This window comes from Hemicordylus capensis, chromosome 6 (assembly GCF_027244095.1).
Source record: "Hemicordylus capensis ecotype Gifberg chromosome 6, rHemCap1.1.pri, whole genome shotgun sequence".
Taxonomy (NCBI): domain Eukaryota; kingdom Metazoa; phylum Chordata; class Lepidosauria; order Squamata; family Cordylidae; genus Hemicordylus; species Hemicordylus capensis.
Window position 1 is genome coordinate 143,173,194 of NC_069662.1, and position 20,489 is coordinate 143,193,682.

General features: G+C 42.0%; 1 protein-coding gene across 2 annotated transcripts in view; it reads left to right on the plus strand.

Moving 5' to 3' along the window:
- Positions 1–20,489, plus strand: part of YME1L1 (YME1 like 1 ATPase) — a 55,114-nt gene that overhangs the window by 28,542 nt on the left and 6,083 nt on the right. Inside the window, exons 6-15 of one of the 2 annotated variants that reach the window (XM_053262468.1) lie at positions 1,784–1,934; positions 2,047–2,154; positions 8,996–9,078; positions 10,319–10,409; positions 11,769–11,921; positions 12,554–12,686; positions 16,483–16,545; positions 17,254–17,366; positions 17,868–18,023; positions 19,692–19,843. In XM_053262468.1, coding sequence (XP_053118443.1) covers positions 1,784–1,934; positions 2,047–2,154; positions 8,996–9,078; positions 10,319–10,409; positions 11,769–11,921; positions 12,554–12,686; positions 16,483–16,545; positions 17,254–17,366; positions 17,868–18,023; positions 19,692–19,843 — 1,203 coding nt within the window. The remainder of the gene's footprint in view (positions 1–1,783; positions 1,935–2,046; positions 2,155–8,995; positions 9,079–10,318; positions 10,410–11,768; positions 11,922–12,553; positions 12,687–16,482; positions 16,546–17,253; positions 17,367–17,867; positions 18,024–19,691; positions 19,844–20,489) is intronic. The other variant, XM_053262469.1, reaches the window with a different exon arrangement.

Consider the following 20,489-nt stretch of genomic DNA (forward strand, 5'->3'; position numbering starts at 1 on the left):
CTGCCATAATGAAAGGCTCTACTGTGCTCACCATTAGATGCAGAGCTGGCTAATCACCCGATGCAATGGTAGGGATGGGCCCGGACCGGTCTGGACCTGGGTGGTCCGGATTGGGGGTGGGGGGTTGCTTTAAGAGCGGCAGGAGGGTTTACTTACCCCTCCCGCCGCTTCCTGCGGTGGCGCCGTAATTAGTAGAGTGATTGGGGCGGCAGGATACCTCCCTGCCACCCCTTCCCCGCTGCGGCTCTGCAAAGCTCCCAGTAATGCTTTGTGCGCACGCACGTCAGTGACATGAAGCACGCGCACAATGCGCGCGCAAAGCATTACTGGGAGCTTTGCAGAGCCGCAATGGGGAAGGGGCGGCAGGGAGGTGTCCTGCCGCCCCAATCACTCTACTAATTACGGCGCCACCGCAGGAAGTGGCGGGAGGGGTAAGTAAACCCTCCCACCACTCTTAAAGCGACCCCCCCACCCCAGTGCCGGACCACAGTGTGGCGGTTCCGTGCACACCCCTATGCAATGGATCATGATCCAGATAAGCAGATTGCTCACCTGTAACTTATGATCTGGAGGTGATCTGTTGTATTCATAAATCCCACCCGGACCTCCCCGCAATCTAAAGAAAGAAAGAAAAAAAAAGAAACTCACAAGGATCGTCAACACTTGGCAGTCTGCAAGAAACTGAGCAAGAACACGCCCCAACTGCCGAAAATAACTGACACATGGAGCACGTGCAGGGCAATTGGAGGCTAACGAGGAGCTAGTCGATCTATCTGCGACGTCCCTGCGCAGGTGCAGAACCCATTCATTATGAATATACCGGTAACTATCACCTCCAGATCATAAGTTACAGGTGAGCAATCTGCTTTTCTGATGAGTATGTTGGTTGAAATTGTAAAATCACTTCAATTGAATAAAGGGAGAAATCATGAAAAGATAAGGGGCTCGTGCATCAAGATCTGTTGCAGTTAAATTAGTTGCATTACTATATTAGAGAGATGGTGCTGGAGAAGATTTTTAAAAGAAAGCTCGCTGTAGTAGTTGGTATGGAAGAGGACTATGTATCTCCCCCCCCCCCCGGTCTAAATTGTTAATCATTTAAATATCAGATGAATTGGACTCTAATCCAGTAAATAAGAATGTCCTGGAAGTTTCTGGATAGTTGAGGTATGATTGTAATTGTAGTTGAGGTGTGACTGTAAAAAATTGTTGTCTTTTATAAATTTATTTGTTTTTTTAGTACGTTTATATACTGCCCCTTACAAAAAAGTCCCCGGGCAGTTCACAATATAAATACGATAGATAGATAGATAGATAGATAGATAGATAATACTGTATGGAACATTACCCTTTGGAAACCTCTTCACGAAAAGAGCTTTTGGTCAGCATAACTGAGTTCACTTCCTATTCTTCATGAGAATCTATTATTTATTATTAGTAGGATTTCTGCTTTGTTTTTCAAACCTGAAGAGCTCACAAGATGGCTTACAAAAAAGATAACATGTATAAACCTGCCCCCACATTACACAGAATAAAAGCCAAGACCCACAGCAAAAAATGTCCATAAAGCAAAGCATCAGACAAAAGGATCAGAGGCCTAAGATACCAGACAACTTACTTGAGGGGACCAACTTAGATCAATTAATGAAAGGCATCAAAATAATAAAAGGATTTTTGACAGTTGCCATTGGTGGTGCCTGACAGGCCTCCATGGGGAGGGTGGAGTGCCATCCCAGATCGTTTATTTAAAAGGTAATCTGACTTTTTTCCATTTTATTCTTAGGGTCTTCTGCTGAGAGATCGAGGAACTGATTTTGAAAGTTTAGAGAAATTGATGAAAACAAAAAACATACCTGAAGTTCATCAAGATGCTTTTAAAACTGGGTTTGCAGAGGGCTTTTTGAAATCACAGGCACTCTCACAGCGTACAAATGGTTAGTTGGTCTTACTGGCTCGTGTGTGTGTGTGTGTGTGTGTGTGTTTGTGTGTATAAATTATTCAGGAAGCTTCTTTTATTTAACTTGCAATTTCTCTTCTTTTTTTCAGATTCCTCAAGACGAAACCGTTACATTCTGGTTCTTCTGATAATGCTTAGTATTTATGGTTTATTTAAAAACCCATATTTATCTGGTAAAGGCTCCTTTTCTGATACTGGTTTGTTAACTTTTCATTCTTTTGAATCTTTCACTCTTTTCTATGTGCTCTGTTACCACTGTATCAGATCTGTAATCATTTAAGTTGAGATTGACATTGCAGATTGAGTAAACTCACAAAACAGTTGTCCTTGGTATACACAAATTTGGGGAGAGGGATATATTTGAAGTAATTTCTGTTTCTCATATGCTCATTTCTTTTCTCTAAAATTCAGTTTCAAAAATATCTTTTCTTACTAGGAGCATCTCATGCAAGACCTCTGTTTGCACATTTTCTTTTTACTATGTAAACAATCTCTAACTTCTTTTTGAAAAGCAACATATAAATATTAATTTTCTTTGAGTCAGTTCAATGTTCATAGCAGTATGGTTTGATTCTCTTCTGCTATTTTTCAGCATTTTATATGGAAAATAAATTTGCAGATCAGGTTATAACCTGTAAATGTTGTGAACTATGTGGTTGGGGTCCTTGGTCCACAGGCTCACAGGGTGCTGCCCTTGACCTATTGGACTAAAGTACCTTCCCCAAGGCTCGTGGGTTGCTGTTCGCATCAGGGAAGGTTCTGTCCAGTCCAAAAGACTGACTGGGCTTCACTAATCAACTGCCTCTCAAGGGTATTGCTCCTTACTTGAGGGCCCAGGTGAATCTACCCTGAATTTCTAGGGGAAAATACCAGTGGATGTGTGAGGAGAACCAGACCAAAGTTGTCTTTTATAACTTGTAGAAATATGCTTGGAAATACAGCAAGAAAAAGGCTCTGGCAAGCAAAAGCTAAAGCTCCTAATCTAGTATAAATGTAAGCAAATCTTTCTAGTGAAGATGGGAAAGATGGAAAGTAGAGAGGAATGGGAGTAGGGAGGAAGGGGAAAGTTCATTACCCAGTGGCAGGAAACCAGCAAATGCCCAGTTTGCTTGTTCTCCCAGCATTCTGGATGCTGGGGTGCCATGAAAAGGTGGGGCATGAAGCTAGGGTGCGAAGAATGCTACTGCATCAGGAGGGTGAAGGTGCTTCTTCTGGACCTGCCCTCTGATTATCTGGCTTAGACCTCAAAGTCTTATACTCTCTTTAATGGTCCTTTGGGGGTGGTCAGTTCCCATGTCTGTCAAAGGTGCAAATGTGCCAACCTTGACACCAGTCTCCAGTCTTAGAGTCCAGTCTTAAATGTTGTTGTCTCATTCTCACCCTCCGGGGTTTTGAAGTCTCTGCATTCTAATCCTTATCTCCGGCACCCCACCGCTGGAAGCAGGATGTCTCAAAGGTTGTTGCCTTCTTCTATCTTCCTTGTCTTTAGCCTTGCTTGATAAGCATTAAATACCATAACAATTGTTTGTGTTCCTTCCTGGCCCCCAGGTCATTTTCAGTTACCATTGGCATTGGTGTGGGAGGGGGAGACTGGGTGTGAAGAGAAGGAGGGGAGGTTTCTTATACAGAATTCAATCACCAGGTCTTTGCAAATTTGCCACAATTATATACATAACATACACACGTGGACAAATGTGTTGGTACCCCTCCACGAAAAAAGAAGAACCCACAGTTCTCTGAAATAACTTGAAACTGACAAAAATAATTGGCACCCATCATTGTTTGTTCCGCATTTAACAAAAATCAGACTTTGCTTTAGAGTTTTGATGCAACAGAATATTTCAAATAATAACACAAATGAAAATGGCATGGACAAAAATGATGGGACCCTTTACCTAATATTTTGTTGTACAACCTTTAGAGGCAATAACTGCAAACAAGCTATTCCTGTAGCTCTCAATGAGACTTCTGCACCTGTCAACAGGTAGTTTGGCCCACTCTTGCTGAGTAAACTGCCCCAGCTGTGTCAGGTTTGAAGGGTGCCTTCTTCAGACTGCATGTTTCAGTTCTTTCCATAGATGTTCGATAGGATTCAAATCAGGGCTCATAGAAGGCCACTTCAGAATAGTCCAATGTTTTGTTCTTAGCCATTCTTGGGTGCTTTTAGCTGTGTTTTTTGGGTCATTATCCTGTTGGAGGATCCATGACCTGTGACTGAGTCAGAGCTTTCTGACACTGAGCAGTACATTTCGCTCCAGAATGTCTTGATAGTCTTGAGATTTCATTGTTCCCTGCACAGACTCAAGGCACCCCGTGCCAGACTCAGCAAAGCAGCCCCCAAAAGTGAGCCTCCTCCATGTTTCATAGTAGGTATGGTGTTCTTTTCTTTGAAAGCTTCATTTTTTCGTCTGTGGACATAGAGCTGATGTAGCTTGCCAAAAAGCTCCAGTTTTGTCTCATCTGTCCAAATGACATTCTCCCGGAAGCATTGTGGCTTGTCAATATGCATTTTAGCAAATTCCAGTCTGGCTTTTTAATGTTTGTCTTTCAACAGTGGAGTCCTCCTGGGTCTTCTTCCATTGAGCCCACTGTCACTCAAAAAGCGATGGATGGTGTGATCAGACATTGATGGACCTTGACCTTGGAGTTCAGCTTGTATCTCTTTTGAAGTTGTCCTTGGATTTTTGTCTACCATTCTCACTATCCTTCTGCCCATTCTGGGGTCAGTTTTCCTCTTGCGGCCGCATCCAGGGAGGTTGTCTACAGTCCCATGGACCTTGAACTTCTTAATAATATTTGCAGCTGTTGTCACAAGAACGTCAAACTGCTTGGAGATGGTCTTATAGCCTTTGCCTTTAATATGCTTGTCTATAATTTTCTTTCTGATCTCCTTGGACAACTCTGCTTTCTCTGGTCCATGTTCATTGTGGGACACACGATGATACCAAACAGCAGAGTGACTACTTTTCTCCATTTAAATAGGCTGAATGACTGATTGCACGATTGGAGACATGTGTGATACTAATTAAAGAAAACAGCTAATTTGAAAAATCACTCTAATCCAATTATTTATGATCTTTTCTAGGGGTACCAACAAATGTGTCCAGGCCACTTTAGAATCTCTTTGTAGAATAAGCAATACTTTATCTCTTTTCATACTTGCTTTGCTTTACTCAATGACATATCAAAGGCATGCAGGTATACATGTGACAATTGCTTTTCATTTAATTGCTTGTCAGGAGGCATAAAACACTTTTTCAATGAGCTGTAAGGGTACCAACAAATTTATCCATGTGTGTAATAACTAAATTTATTCTAAGCTATGGCTTTCATATCAATCAATCAATCAACCTTTATTATGGTTGTAGACCAGCATAAAATTACAAGTTAAAAGAAAGTGATACTAAGGGGGCTAATAAAAGGTACAAATTATAAGTTACATGTTAAAAATAAAGGTGATTGCAAATACAATGCAAAATATCATGAATCGGCTGAAATTAAAATTAATTGCAATTTAAAGGAGATAAGCTAAATGGATAAAAATTACATCTATTAATACTAAAAGAAATCAAAACCTGCTAAAAATAAAAGAATACTATATCTATTATGGAAAATGTACAGAGAATAGAAAACGGTAAAATCCAATTTAAAAATTAAAAAGCAATAAAAACAATAAGAGAGGAGGCATGGGCAGGCCAGCATCATCGGGAGTTGGATGAAGGCTAAAAGGGCTCACAGCCTATCATCCTCCGATGAATGCTGAACGCAGCCGCCCAGTATCTGGCAATGCTCTATGTGATGGAAGGCTTTGTGTCAGAGAGTAGCCAGAAGCTGTAGAATTGACTTGTACGTCCTGGGAACTTGTTTAACAATGGGAGAATGAAAGAAGCACGAATGTCTCTGTATAAAATGAGCAGTATAGGAGGACATGCTCAGTAGTTTCAATCTGTCCTGAGCCACAGGGGCATAGTCGCTCAGCAAATGGGATCCTTCTATACCAGCCCTCTAGTACTGCTGAAGGGAGGTTGTGACAGCGAGCCAAGGTAAATGCCCTTCTGTGATTTGGAATATCCAATTGGGTAAGATATGCTGCAGGACAGGCAGTATATCTAAGTCCCTCACTGATGTAGAATATTGGGACACTACTGAGATCGGTTTGGTGCTCAGTGTTCATAATGCGCTGCTTGATGGTTGCTTTTGCTTGATCATAGCCCATATTGAGCAGGGTTGGTGGGGAGAGGCCCAGGGTCACTAATTTTGCCTCGATTGACCGAGCCCAACTAGATTGGTAGTCATCGTGAAGAGTTAGGGGGACAAGACCAATTGGGCAAAAGCAAAGCCTGAACCAGTAGCAAAGAGTGGCCATCCACACCCTAGCCTCAGTCTTGATCTGGCCTGTCTCCAGGCGTAGAGTGGCATTGGAGACACATCTCGGGACACAGAGCAGTGCCCTCAGGAACTTAGATTGTACACGTTCCAGAGTCACAATGTTGGGGAAAGGACCCAGTTGAGCGCCATAGAGGAGTTGAGCTAATGACTTGGCTTTAAACAGTTCAAGAGCTGCGGGTAGATAGTGGCCTCCTCTAGTATTCATGAATTGAAGGGTGGCAGATAAGCTTCTCTGAGCATTTAAGGCCATGCGTTCTCCATGGACTTTTCTAGAGCCTCCAGATTGAAAAACTACTCCCAGGTACTTGAAATGAGCCACTCGTTCAATCTTATGTCCCTCAATCCTCCAGGAGTATATCTTAGGTCTCCTAGCAAAAACCATGACTTTAGTTTTGTGATAATTAATTTCCAGACAGTCTTTCTTGCAGTGCAACATGAAGGCCCTCAGTGCTCTTCTAAGGTCAATGGGAGTTCTTGAGAGGATGACTGCGTCATCCGCATATAGTAGGATGGCAATGTGTCTCCCTGCAAGCTTTGGAGGGTGGAAATCTGTGTTGCTAAGCTGGCCCACCATTGAATTGATGTAGAAATTGAGTAAGAGAAAAGGGCCAGAATGCATCCTTGTTTGACGCCCTTCTGTGTTAGAAGAGCACTTGAGAGGTTACCAAGTGGGCTACATCTCACCTTGAGTGGAATGTCTAATGCAGGGTTCGAAGGAGAAATAGCAGACGCTGGTCAATAGAGGAGGCCTCCAGCTTCTCCCATAATTTGACACATGAGATGGAGTCTAATGCTGCCCTAAGATCAATGAAGGCAGCATATAGGGAGGCCGCCCTGGAGGAAGAATATTTCCCAATGAGGTGCTGTAGTACTAGGCACTGATCAATGGTGGTGTGTCCCTCCCTAAAGCCTGCTTGTTTCTCAGCAAGGGGATTTTCTTGCTCCAGCCAATCCCTAAGTTTCCCATATAAGTGTCTTGCATAGTGTTTGCTAATAGTATTGAGCAGACTGATGGGTCTGTAATTGGTGGGGTCATCCCTCTTGCCCTTTTAAAATATGGGCACAATGATTGCTACCCCCCAGTTTTTAGGGATTTGGCCATTCATGTTGATATAAGTGAAGAGCGAAGCCAGAATGGGGACCCACCAGTCCAGATTGTTTTGACAGCCTCCGGTGAAATAAGGTCCTCACCTAGGGCCTTTCCCGGCCTTAGTTGGGTGACGAGACTGTGGATTTCTGAAATAGACACTGGAGCCCATGCTGGAGTGTTCTCAATGGCACTGGAGGAGCTTCTGCAGTCAGCGGTCGGGTCTTTATAAAGGTCATAGAAAGGTTTCTCCCAGGTCCCTGGGTGAATATGACAATCCAGTTGATTTGGTCCTTAGCTGGGAGTGGCTTTAATACATGAAGTGCAATTAGCAGGGGATTTCTATTCTAGTCTAGCTTTTCAAAATCACAGCTTCTATGTAGCAGCGCTGTTCATGATTCTCTCAACGTCCAAAGTTCAGTTTTCTTGAAGCAAGGTCGTCTTGCCATTTTTTTCCCCTTTGGAATGAACTATGCCTGTGTCTAGACTGAATACGGATGAATAAAATCATAACAAAGGTTAGGGGAAAGGCCATGAAGACTGGGGCTCATAACATAAAGATAGTTCTGCATGTGGAGTTGTCTTATGAACAGATCTTGAGTCTTCTAACTGTATATATAGTTTTATAACCAGCCCATATATTGTATGTTACGAATACGACAAACATTTACCAATATAATGAATACTTATATACTGCTTTTTAACAAAAGTTCCCAAAGCAGTTTACATAGATAAATAAAATGGCTCCTTGTCCCCAAAGGGCTCACAATCTGAAAAAGAAACATAAGAGAGACACCAGCAACAGTTGCCACTGGAGGGATGTTGTGCTGGGGATGGTTAGGGCCAGTTGCTCTCCCCCTCCTAAATAAAGAGAATCGCCACTTAAAAGGTGCCTCTTTGCTCAGTTATCAGGGGACAGAGAGCCATCTTGTATCCACGTTCTTGCATTCCTTATGAAATCTTTGGCAGAGAATTCAGTTATGAAAAATTGAGAGTACTTAAATTTGGTGCATAGGTGATATGGTGATTGTTGTTCATTGCCTAGAGTCTTTGGAGGAGGCGGTATATAAGAAAACTTTAATACAAAATAAATAAATAAAAATGTTCCAAAGGGTGTTTTCAGTTGCTGGAGCCCAACGTTATATTGCAATGCATAATGGTACTTATCTTTGGTCCTGCCCGTCCTCGTGCAAGATTCTACAAACATAGACATTGGTATATGCAGATTCTAATAAACTTGAGTCATCTTATGTTTTCTGGGGAAAGCATACACTTGTTTAGTTTAGTTAGTCCAGTGAACGATTTGAAAGCACCTTGTGCTTAGCATTGCTGAAGCTAGGTAGGTATTGACCTGACCAGTTCCCTGGACAGGAGATGACCGGGAGTTCATTAAGATAAAGTATAATAATTAAATATTTTTAAAGTGGTTTAATTATACATTGATCAAAACAACAGTGCTGGAAAAGAAAGGACTGTGTCCAGAGAAAAAAAATGTTGTCAGCTTAATTATTTTTTAATAAATTAATTTCTCTTCCCCCCCCCCGCCCCCAACTTGCCTGCAGTGCGTTTTCGAGCAACTTCTGGGCTTGATGCAGCAGTGGACCCTATTCAGATGAAAAATGTCACCTTTGAACATATCAAAGGAGTAAGTTGGAATTCCTCCAAGTGTTCCGTTGAATTAGAATCAGTCGAATAGAACCAGAACATGAAACCATTTTGTATTATGAAACAAGAAGTAGGACCTACAGCATAATGTTGCCGCTCCAGGATTGGAGAGGAGAGCTGGTCTTGTGGTAGCAAGGATGACTTGTCCCCTTAGCTAAGCAGGGTCCACCCTGGTTGCATATGAATGGGAGACTTGATGTGTGAGCACTCTTAAGATATTCCCCTCACGGGATGGAGCCTCTCTGGGAAGAGCATCTAGGTTTCAAGTTCCCTCCCTGGATTCTCCAAGATAGGGCTGAGAGAGACTCCTGCCTGCAACCTTGGAGAAGCCACTGCCAGTCTGTGTAGATAGTACTGAGCTAGATGGACCAATGCTCTGACTCAGTATATGGCAGCTTCCTATGTTTCTATGCTTTTGATGCTTTGCTGTTAAGAAAACCAAAGATGACTACTGTGATGGGCCTGCAGAGATGTTGACATTGTTCTTTGGATTGCAGTCTGGGCTTTTGTACTTGTAATACTTTTCAGTGTACTATGAACTCTTTCTACTAGATTTCTGTCAGCATATCCTTGCTGTGGCCAGAGCTCACACAATGTAGTGTTGCCCACTGGAGATGGTGGTTTTACTCTACTGCTGGTCTCCCAAAATGACTAAATGCCACACTTGCCGGTTTTCATAAAAACCAGATCATACAATGCAGATTTAGCAGTTGAAGCCCTGTTTTGGATTTAAACATTTAAATATTTGTGACTATTTTAACATTGGCGGAGGTTATTGTTTTCTTTTTTCTCTTTTGAATTGTTCATGTGTTGATTTATATAATATCACAGTTGAGATCTGATTTCTTTACCGTTCTTGAAGGTTTTACAGGTCTGATACACAATGTATATTCCTAACTCTTCATAATAATTTTCCAGTTAATTTTTATGTAAATAAACATGCTGGCTTAATTTATGATAGTACAGTGCAGTGTACTTTGGAGATCCCCCTGCCATATAGCAAGCTGCTTTGGGAAATTTAGTGATTTTAAAGCTACAGTGTGCAGTTTCATATTTCTGTTAAATATTGGGGGTTTATATGAGCCTTTGGACATACCTAAAGTAGCTTTCACTGGGTCTACTTCATAATAATTATTGGTTATTATACTGTAATTATAGTAGAGGTCTTAAAGAAGTTAACACAATTATAAATACATTTTTCTTCATTTGTTTGTTTATAGGTTGAAGAAGCTAAGCAGGAGTTGCAGGAAGTGGTAGAATTCTTGAGAAATCCTGATAAATTCACGATACTAGGAGGTAAACTTCCTAAAGGTATGTGTGAACTACTGATTATTTGTAGATGCTTTCAGAGGCGCTCTTACCCCTGTACGTCCAGGCTGAAGTCCAGAGCCTCCACCCCCTGGGGGCTCCCAAATCCTCTTTAGGCTATCCCGGGTGGTGTGGTCGCCGCGCCACATCACCAGCCCACACTGCACCAGGTGGCCAAACATGACTGTGACCTGTGCCGGGCAGCCAGGCGTGACCTCTGCTTCAGAGAAGGGGGGAGTGGGGAAGAAATATGTGGGATGGGAATATGTTAAGTTGCATGTTGAAAAGTTTCTGCTAATGCATATTTGCATAAATATACCTGTTTTATATTCTTACATTCTTGTGAGTTCAGTTGCTGTTTGTGCCCTCAGGATCCCATGTGTTAAAAATAGTGCTTGTGTCACGGTATGTTTGTGTGTATGTTTAGAGGGATGATGCTTAACTTGTGGGGTGGGGTGGGGGGCGGCTCCAAAGGCCTTTAAGTCCAGGCTCCAAAATTACCTACGTGCACCTCTGGATGCTTTAATGGGTCTATTCAGATTACTTGTATGTTTTATTCCACCTGACTTTTGTGAGGCAAATATTATTCAGTGTTGTGTGACACATATTTATTTATATATAGTCCACACCTTTGCTTGGACACTAAACAAGTTATAATTTAAAGATAACAGACAAACTTGTCTCCTTAGGCAGTTTTGCTGCCTACGGTTGGAAAGCCATGGGCAGGATCCCGACTAAGTTAAATAGTCTTATTCATGACTAACTTAGTCTGGATTCTGCTGATACATATCATGTATGTATGTTGGTTTGCTGGGGTTATTTCTACCCTGCTTTTTAATCTTAAAATGAAATTCCCATGGCAGCTTCCAAATAAAACATAAAAATTATCAAAATTGCCTACTAAAATATAAAACAACTAAAAGCAACTTAAACCCAAATTAAAATGATGAATCAAAACTTAAAGCAATAAAACTCAGTAATAGTAGCCATCACACAGAACCATTTTTACCTGGCAAGTAAAATTTAGCAAAGTTGATTACATCATCAATTGCAGTTGTCCTCTTTTATAATAAAATCAGCAACAGAATCCAACAGAGACAGGAGGCAAATTTATTAAGAAGAATTAGATTACAGTGTAAATACATTTTGAGCTACTGTTCTTCATCAGGGGACAGAAAATGTTGAAATACATTGAAGCAATTGTTTGTTTTTTCACAGTAAATGCATCACTTGCATCCACTGGATTCTGTTGCTGCTTTTGGTTTATTTTGCGGCCCCCTTCAGTTCTACTTTTTTATAGTCTGGCTGAAATCTGTCTGAAAGTTCTTCATATGCTTTATGTCTATGCAATTCTTTTGGCAGGTATTCTTTTGGTGGGACCACCTGGTACTGGCAAAACCCTTCTTGCCAGAGCTGTGGCTGGAGAAGCTGATGTTCCATTCTATTATGCCTCTGGGTCTGAGTTTGATGAGATGTTTGTTGGTGTGGGAGCCAGTCGTATCAGAAATCTGTTTAGTAAGTTCAACTTAGAATTCTCTTCTACACTGTCTGCTTGCATGAAGTAGTTTCAGCAGTGCACATGCATTCACATTTCTGAAGAAATACTTTCAGCTCTTTTCTGTTAGAATAAACAAAGAACTAGCAGGAAATGTGAGAGTTCAGAATGTGCTGATTTATTACATGCTCTTCATTGTGACTCTGAATTCTCTCAGACCAGTTGTACACTAAAATAATATTATTTGTCCAGTTTGAAGTTTTTATTATAGGTCTTCTATTTTGTAGCACATTCAGAGATGAGTTATTTTTCTGTTGAGTTAACATAGCAGTAGTGACGCTTGCCTACAAGTTCATGATGACGTTCAGAAGAAGTTTATGAATTTCATATTGAAGATGTGTAAGAAAATAAAATGCTGTCTGTTTGGTCAATGACTGTAAATAAAATTACATTGCATTACATAAAATGCTGTATATCAGTGCTTCCCAACCTGGGGGCCTCCAGATGTTGCTAAACTAAAACTCTCGTCACCCCCTTCTAAAGTGTAGTTGGGTGTTATGGGAGTTGTAGTTCAGCAACATCTGGAGGCCCCCAGGTTGGGAACCACTGCTGTATATCATACAGAGAATTAATTTGACATTTTGTATTTTAGGGGAGGCCAAAGCAAATGCACCTTGCGTTATATTCATTGATGAACTGGATTCTGTTGGTGGCAAAAGAATAGAGTCTCCAATGCATCCCTACTCAAGGCAGACTATAAATCAGCTCCTTGCTGAAATGGATGGGTGAATCCTCATTTTCTTTGAATAGGAGGGGACTTTATAAGGATAATGTTTTTATTCACACAAAAAGACCATTGTCTCTTTGATGAAACAGGATTGTTTTCTGTAGAATTGTTTCTTTTTAGCAGTTCCAGGAGAGCTGCATTGGGACGAGATTGCAGAATGTTTCAGGTTCAGAGAGAGAAGAGTTTGTAACTCCAAAGCAGAAAATAATAAGAAATCTAATATGCAGGAAGATAGTTGAGTCATTTAAGGCATGATCCACATACTAATAACTCACACACCTAAACCTATAGCTCACCCACCCATGTAGCCAAGTTTCAAGAAGCCCCTGGCTGGGGATGTTTGGCCATGGCTGGAGATGTTGGGAGTTGTAGTCCAACAACATCTGGGGACCCAAGGTTAAGAAACCCTACCCGAAGATGCTGCATAGTCCGGCATCCATTTAGTATACACCAAGGCTGATAATATGATTGTTCTAATTAGCTTCACCTCGTGGGCAAGACCCACAAGCCACCTTCACTCTGTTCCTCCCATGGTCGAAGTGCAAAGTCAGTAGCAACTGCTGCAAAAAGGCTGGGACACAGGGAGAGATTTTCTAGGTGTACAGCACGGAGTGATTAGATTGATGGTGGTGGTATAGATCATCGTATCAGTGCAGCAAAGCACAGGGAAGTTAGATTGATGGGTTGGTACAGGTGGTTTTATCAGTGCAAAGGTTTGTTGATCCAGCCTTTAAGTGGACTGATGTAACTGCTTGTAACCTACCTACAAGAAAGCTTGGTTTAGTCGTCCACCTTAATCGCTGTATCTGTATATTCAGGACAAACAAAAGAGAGTACTACTTATGACAGTGCATAATTAACTTATTGAATTTGCAGCCATAAGATGAGGTGCCTGGCATAGATTCCTTTAAAGGGGATTAGACAAATTCAAACTCAATTCATTTCAGACAACAATGAACTATGTTTGAGGACAAGCAGGCACAAGCCTTGAGGTCATAGTTTGAGCAAGTAATATTCTGCGTGTAATTCCACACTATGTCAGGGTTGCACAGCTCAGTGCCCTGAACCAAATGTAACGGTGTGCAGGGGCCAAGGTCATTTCCCAAAGATTAATATTTTTTAGTAATTCATTTTAATGTAGTCATTAAAGAAAGGGGGTATACGTTTGGAGTCGAAAGGCTAGAGGGATGAGGGATGGACCTATTCGGATGGTCCGCCCCAGGCGCCTTATGGATCCCAATGGTTTTCAGAGGGTGCTTGGGGAGTTTCCCAGCAATCTGGTAGACAACTTGCCTGTGCTACTCATTGAGGCCTGGAACATCGGGGCTATGAGGATGCTTGATGAGATTACTCCTGAGTGGCCTCTTGGGGCTCGTGGATCTCAGCTTCCTTGGTTTTATGAAGAACTTTGAGAGATGAAGCGAGTCAAAAGATGCCTAGAGCGCTGCTGGAAGAATACTGAGACAGAAGCTGACCGCGCACGGTTGCTTGCCCATGTTCGGGAGTCTACAGTGGTGATAAGGGCAGTGAAATCTTCTCATTTCTATGCTCTTATTGCATCAGCAGATTCCTGTCCTGCAGCCATTTTATGAATAACCCATTCTTTGCTGGGAAGGGTTGAATCTGGTCACCTTCTGCCTGGATGATGTGACATTTTTGCTAGGTTTTCCGCTGAAAGTTGCTCACCTCCGGTTGGAGTTGGATTCCAATTGCTCAGTATCCATTGAGGTAATAGAGACTGGGTCTTGTGATACTATCTGGGATACCCTTGAACTTGTTGAGGCTGATGATGTGGAGAGGATTCTCGCCAACGTGGGCACAGCGACCTCTAACCTGGAGCTTTGTCCGTCCTGGCTCGTTAGGGCTGCGAGGGAGAATGTTCTCGCCTGGCTTGGGGAAACGGTTAATTCCTATCTTTGGGAGAGGTATGTTCCATCAGCCCTCAAAGAGGCGGTGGTCTTCCCTTTTCTGAAGAAGCCTTCTCTCAATCCTGACAATCTGAATAACTACCATCCGATCTCCAATCTTCCTTTTCTTGGTAAGATTTTGGAGAAGGTGGTTTGTGCTCAGTTGATGAGAGTCCTGGAAGAGACTGACTTCCAGGATCCTTGCCAGTCAGGTTTTAGGCTGCAGCACAGCACTGAAACAGCATTGGTCGCCCTGTTGGATGACCTGTATCGTAACCTTAATGTGGGAAGCGTGCCTCTCTTGGTTCTTCTTGATCTTTCAGTGGCCTTCAGTACCATTGGCCATGCTATCCTTCTAGAGTGCTTAAGTGGGTTGGGTCTTGGGGGCACTGTTCTTCAGTGGTTCTGGTCCTACCTTACTGGGCAATTCCAGTCGGTGTCGATTGGGGGTGAGTGTTCTGCGCCCTGGCCTCTTTCTTGTGGGATTCCACAGGGCCCGGTCCTTGCTCCCATTCTCTTTAACATCTACATGAAACCACTGGACTTGGTCATCCGTCGGTTTGGGGTAAGTTTTCATTAATATGCTGATGATACTCAGCTTTATATCTCTACCCCTGGCCAAACAGGTGATGCCGTCCATGTGCTGGCTCAGTGTCTGAAGGCTGTCAGGACCTAGATGGGCCAAAACAGGCTCAGGCTCAGTTCCTCCAAGACCGAGTTGCTCTTGTTCAGTTTACAATCTGGCCAATTGCCGTGTGTGAGTTTATCTCTTGATGGGGTTGTGCTTTCCTTGAGAGAGACGGTTTGTGACCTGGGGGTCCTCCTGGACTCGTGACTCCTGCTTGAACAGCAGGTGGAGGCCATGGCCAGAGGTTCCTTTGCCCAGCTTTGTCTGGTTTGCCAGTTACGCCCTTTCCTTGACCGGCAGGCCCTGGCAACAGTAACTCATGCCTTTGTTACCTCTCGTTTGGGTTACTGTAACGCGCTCAAACTAGGGTTGTCTTTGAAAATGATTCGGAAGTTTCAGCTCGTCCAGAATGCAGCGACCCACCTCCTCATGGGTGGCTGTAGATTTGATAGTGTCACACCTCTTTTATGGTTGCTGCACTGGTTGCCTGTTCGCTTCCGGGTCCAATTCAAGGTGATGAGAACCATCACCTACAAAAGCCTTATGGGCTTAGCACCTGTATATCTCCGGGATCGCCTCTCTCAGCCAGTTGTATCCCGTCCTGTGAGGTCTTTTCAGCTGGCCCTCCTTAGTCTCCTGGGCCCTGGTGTAGTGTGTGGTACCTGGGCCTGTCGGAGGGCTTTCTCTCTGGCCGCCCCTCTTCTTTGGAACACTCTCCCCCCCTCAATTCGTTCAGCCCCCCCCCCTTTTAAGGCCTTTCTTAAGACACATCTGTTTCGCCTGGCATTTGTCCTAGAGAGAGAGAGAGAGGATTGTTGTTGGTATTTCTGTTGTTCACCGTCTAGAGTCTTTGGAGGAAGTGGTATATTTTATAGTTTCAGTAAATAAATAAATAGATGGTGTCAGTTGGCTCCAGCCCAGTTGCAGGGTTAGCAAGACAGGGACAGGCGATGAACTCTTCATGGCTCCTGCTGTTGCTGCAGAATATTCCTACCTGTGTACACGCAAAAAAAAAGTGTGTGTAGATTTGGCCCCCAAAAGGGTGGGTCTTCAGTTGTTTTCTGGTTTTCCTCAGATTTTTGAACACACAAGTGATCCCTACTCTGGAGCCTTCCAAAGCTTTGGCTCATGCCCTGTATGGTGCTTGCAATGGTCATAGGAGTCCTCACTGAAGTGTTTACTGAGCTGCAATTGTACTTAGAGGATGAGAAAAGAAATTTACTCCGTGTATTAACTAATGTTCTTTCCCCTTTTTCCAGCTTTAAACCTAATGAAGGAGTCATTATCATTGGTGCAACAAACTTCCCCGAAGCATTAGATAAGTATGTGTGTGTGCGTATATATGCATAAAATGTAACTTTGCATGGTTTGATTTTGTGCATATATGATGATGAAAGTGTAGAGAAGTGATGGGAGTATGTAAGTAATCAGAAGGACATTATTATTGTTGTTTTTATTATTTCAGCAACAAAGTTCTGTAAAACATTTACATACGTAGCAAGTAAAATGAAAAGATGGTTCCCCATGCTAAAGGGCCTCACCATCTAAAAAAAGACACATTAGCAAAAGCTACTGGAGAGACACTGTGCTGGGGCAAATACAGCCTGATCATATTTTATAATCTGTAATGTCAGCTGTAAGAGCACTAACCCTTGCTAGTTCCCTTTAGCAGAGGCAGTAATGTTAGATGTCCTGTAATGGAAAACTTCATGAGCACATCTTGTGCTTATGAGCACATCTATGGAAAATTGGTTTGTAAATACACTTTTTAATGGGATTCCTGTACTCAAGGATGGTTGCGAGAAATGGGGTGGAGGTGAGAGTTATTTTCCTTGTGGACCAGCTTTCAGTAGAATTCTGGAATATGCCTGCCAAAGTCCCATCTTTGTTCTTTGATTATTATTTTTTTAGCTTTTCGTTTCTTCAATATCAACTGCTTATCAGTGATTACCATTTTTTTTAAATGTTTCACAGAATTGTCTTTATGTATTTACTTTATGTAATTGTCTTTATGTATTTACCCCAATTAGTGCTTTAATACGTCCTGGCCGCTTTGACATGCAAGTTACAGTGCCCAGACCAGATGTTAGGGGCCGAACAGAAATCCTGAAATGGTATCTTAATAAAATAAAGTATGATCAATGTAAGTATAAATATTTGCTACCTTTTCGAACAAAAATAAAGAAAATTGTTGCCAACTAGCTGTATAATATGTACGTAATATGTGTGGTTACTGAGGTCCAGAATCCTATCACCAGTGGGGACAAAGCATAATTATCATCCTTTTCTTGCACTACCTACTAGTTCAAAACCAACATTATTTTTATCGTAAATCTCTTGCTTTCTATGTCAAGAGGCTCAATGAAAGAAATGTTGTTTAACCACTTAAATAGTAGCTGTGGTAGTTTGGTTCTGCCTCATTGTCACTTGAACAAGTCAGGTTTCCATTCTTGTTCACCTGTGTTATGATAATAGTGGCAGTAGGTCTTAATCATTCACTTATTATGAAAGGTATATGTAAATACATAAATATGAAATACGGTCACTCTGCAACTTCTAAGTTAACTGTGCATTCTAACCTAGTAGAATATTATTAACTTCTTAGATAAGATTGACATAGGACAATGTATTCTTGTTCACACAGCTATTGATGCAGAAATCATTGCAAGAGGTACAGTAGGATTTTCTGGAGCTGAGCTGGAAAACCTTGTGAATCAAGCTGCATTAAAAGCTGCTGTTGATGGGAAAGATATGGTTACTATGAAGGAGCTAGAATTCTCAAAGGACAAAATTCTCATGGGTAGGCCTTTTTCCTCTTCTAGAATAAAACAGGTTGTTTTATATTCTAATTAGGTTTATAGTTGAAACCAGATGTTTGTTTTTTATCAGTCAGATTGAAGCTTTTGTGTGATGTCTGGGAATTATGACTAGGGATGTGCTCGAACCAGTTTGGTCCATTCCCAGATTGCTGAGTAAGTTCTAAAGACCGGGTTTTAGCCTCTTTGAAGGGTGCAGGCGTTGCTTTAAGGTGTGGGGTGGGTGCTCTTACCTTCCCCACCGCATTTCCCCCACTGGCACTGTCTGTAAAATCGCAGTCCTGGAGTGTTGGTGTACCTCCTTGCTGCCCCATTCAGCGTGATACCAGAAGTGTTTGGTACATGTGACATTCGCGCACACACATGCACCAGGCACTTCTGGTATTGCGCTGAATGGGATGGCAAGGAGGTACACAGCCGCTCTGCGACAGTGATTTTACAGACAGTGCTGGTGGAAGAGTCGAGCAGCTTCCCTGCGCCTTAAAGCAACTCCAGCTCCTGGGAGTGCATGGAACTGATTCTGTGCACATCCTTAATTATGACAGCATTATGAGATGCGTTGATCATGAAGTATTTTCAAATTGATTGGATATTTAGCATTTCTTCAGAGTGGGTGTTAGGATGCTATGCTAAGCAATTTTGGGTGCTCTCTGTTAAATATTGTAGCAATATGATTAATACATATGGTCAGTTAAAATCAGAGACTGGCATTCTGCACATTGTAATACGGGCAGTTTTCAATTGTCTGTGCTAATGCGGGCATCTAAAAAGAGCACTCTTACACTAATTTGTAAAATTATGCAGTTGCATTTCCGCTGTGCTACAGCCATTAGCAATAATGGCGGTAGCACTGCAGTTTAACCTATTATCACAGGAGTGCTTTTGTGCAACACCACAGCAGTACAGGTGATGGTGAACTCTGAAGTATGTTGGGCAACATTTCCAGTTCCTTCTCGACCGCTGCACTTCTCACATCATGAAGGATTCATTCTGTTCGTTTCCAGTTCCTGTGAAAAATTTAACTTGTTATATTATTCTGGCTTAATCTTCAGACTGATCTCTGTAGGGATCCATGGTCACTCACAACTGGGTCTTCTGTGCCTGTGCAGAAAGCCACAGAAGAATCTTTAGCTCCTTTTAGGTGCATACGGGCCTCACCAGTTCTGCCTATACCTGGAGAGAAAGCCCCGTGTTCCTCTATCTTTTGAGACATGGTTGGTGGGGAAATGGATCATTTTTCATTGTAGTATCCAAAATGTGGCATCTGTTGGTCCAGGAGTTCCGCTTAGCCTCCTACACAACTGCCATCAATCAAAGACCTTACTTTGTCAACAAGCTCTCAGTCTTCCTGCTGTTTAAGTCTTTCTATTGGTTTTTAAGGCAGGACAGAATAATCAAATATTTCTCTTAAATAACCTTTGGGTGGGGTGGGGGGGACAGCCTAGGCTTCGGTGGGGCTTGAAAATATGAAAGGCCTAACAGCTTCCCTTATAAAATGACATCTCTTAATGGATTTTTTTTCTTAGTGGATTCATGCCTAAATTCAAAATTATAGAACAAGGGAGATTTTTTTATTTCTTAAATCTGTTATGCTAAATATATTCTAACTTTAATCTTTCTACTTATACCTTTTGCTTTCCTTTTGATTGCAGGCCCTGAGCGAAGAAGTGTAGAAATTGATGATAAGAATAAAATACTTACTGCCTATCATGAGTCTGGGCATGCCATCATTGCATATTATACTAAAGATGCAATGCCAATTAACAAAGCAACAATTATGCCAAGAGGACCAACACTTGGACATGTGAGGATTTTGGATTATAGAGAATATCCAATTTTGTGTGCCCTTTGATCATATTCATTCTTTGTGTTGTTGGAGAAAACAACAGAGCTGTTGTGATATTGAAGATCTGGCAAAATACTTCCATATCACAACGGAATCATTATGAGGAGCCTAATTGGGCTTTGTTAGTATTAATTATTGTACCTAGATTTGAGATGCTTTATTTAAATCCAAGAATGCTACCAGAATGCTGTGGCAGGCTGCCAATGGTGGAAGCTCCCGCCATCCCACTTAACGGCATTTGCCTCTTCAGAGCAATGCTGTGACCATGAGCAGTGTGTATTTGAGATGCTGTGCATGAGTACACCGTCCTCAGTCTTTAAAAAAAAAAAAAAAATCTGAAAAGGGCTCAAGAAAGGTGTTCCACATTGATGTGTGTTAGAGAGCTCATTTTAGAACTGCAATACCAAAACACTTAACCAGAAATGTTTCATAGCATTGATGGAGTGAGAGATTGCAGAACTGTGGAATTCATTTACAAATAGTAAAGAAAAACTGCTTGCAGTTTGAAGATTATGGCAGGTTCACTTGCAATAAAATCAGTTGTCCCTGATTTGGGTACCTATTTTATATCATGTACTTAAACAATTGGGATATGTGTTTTATC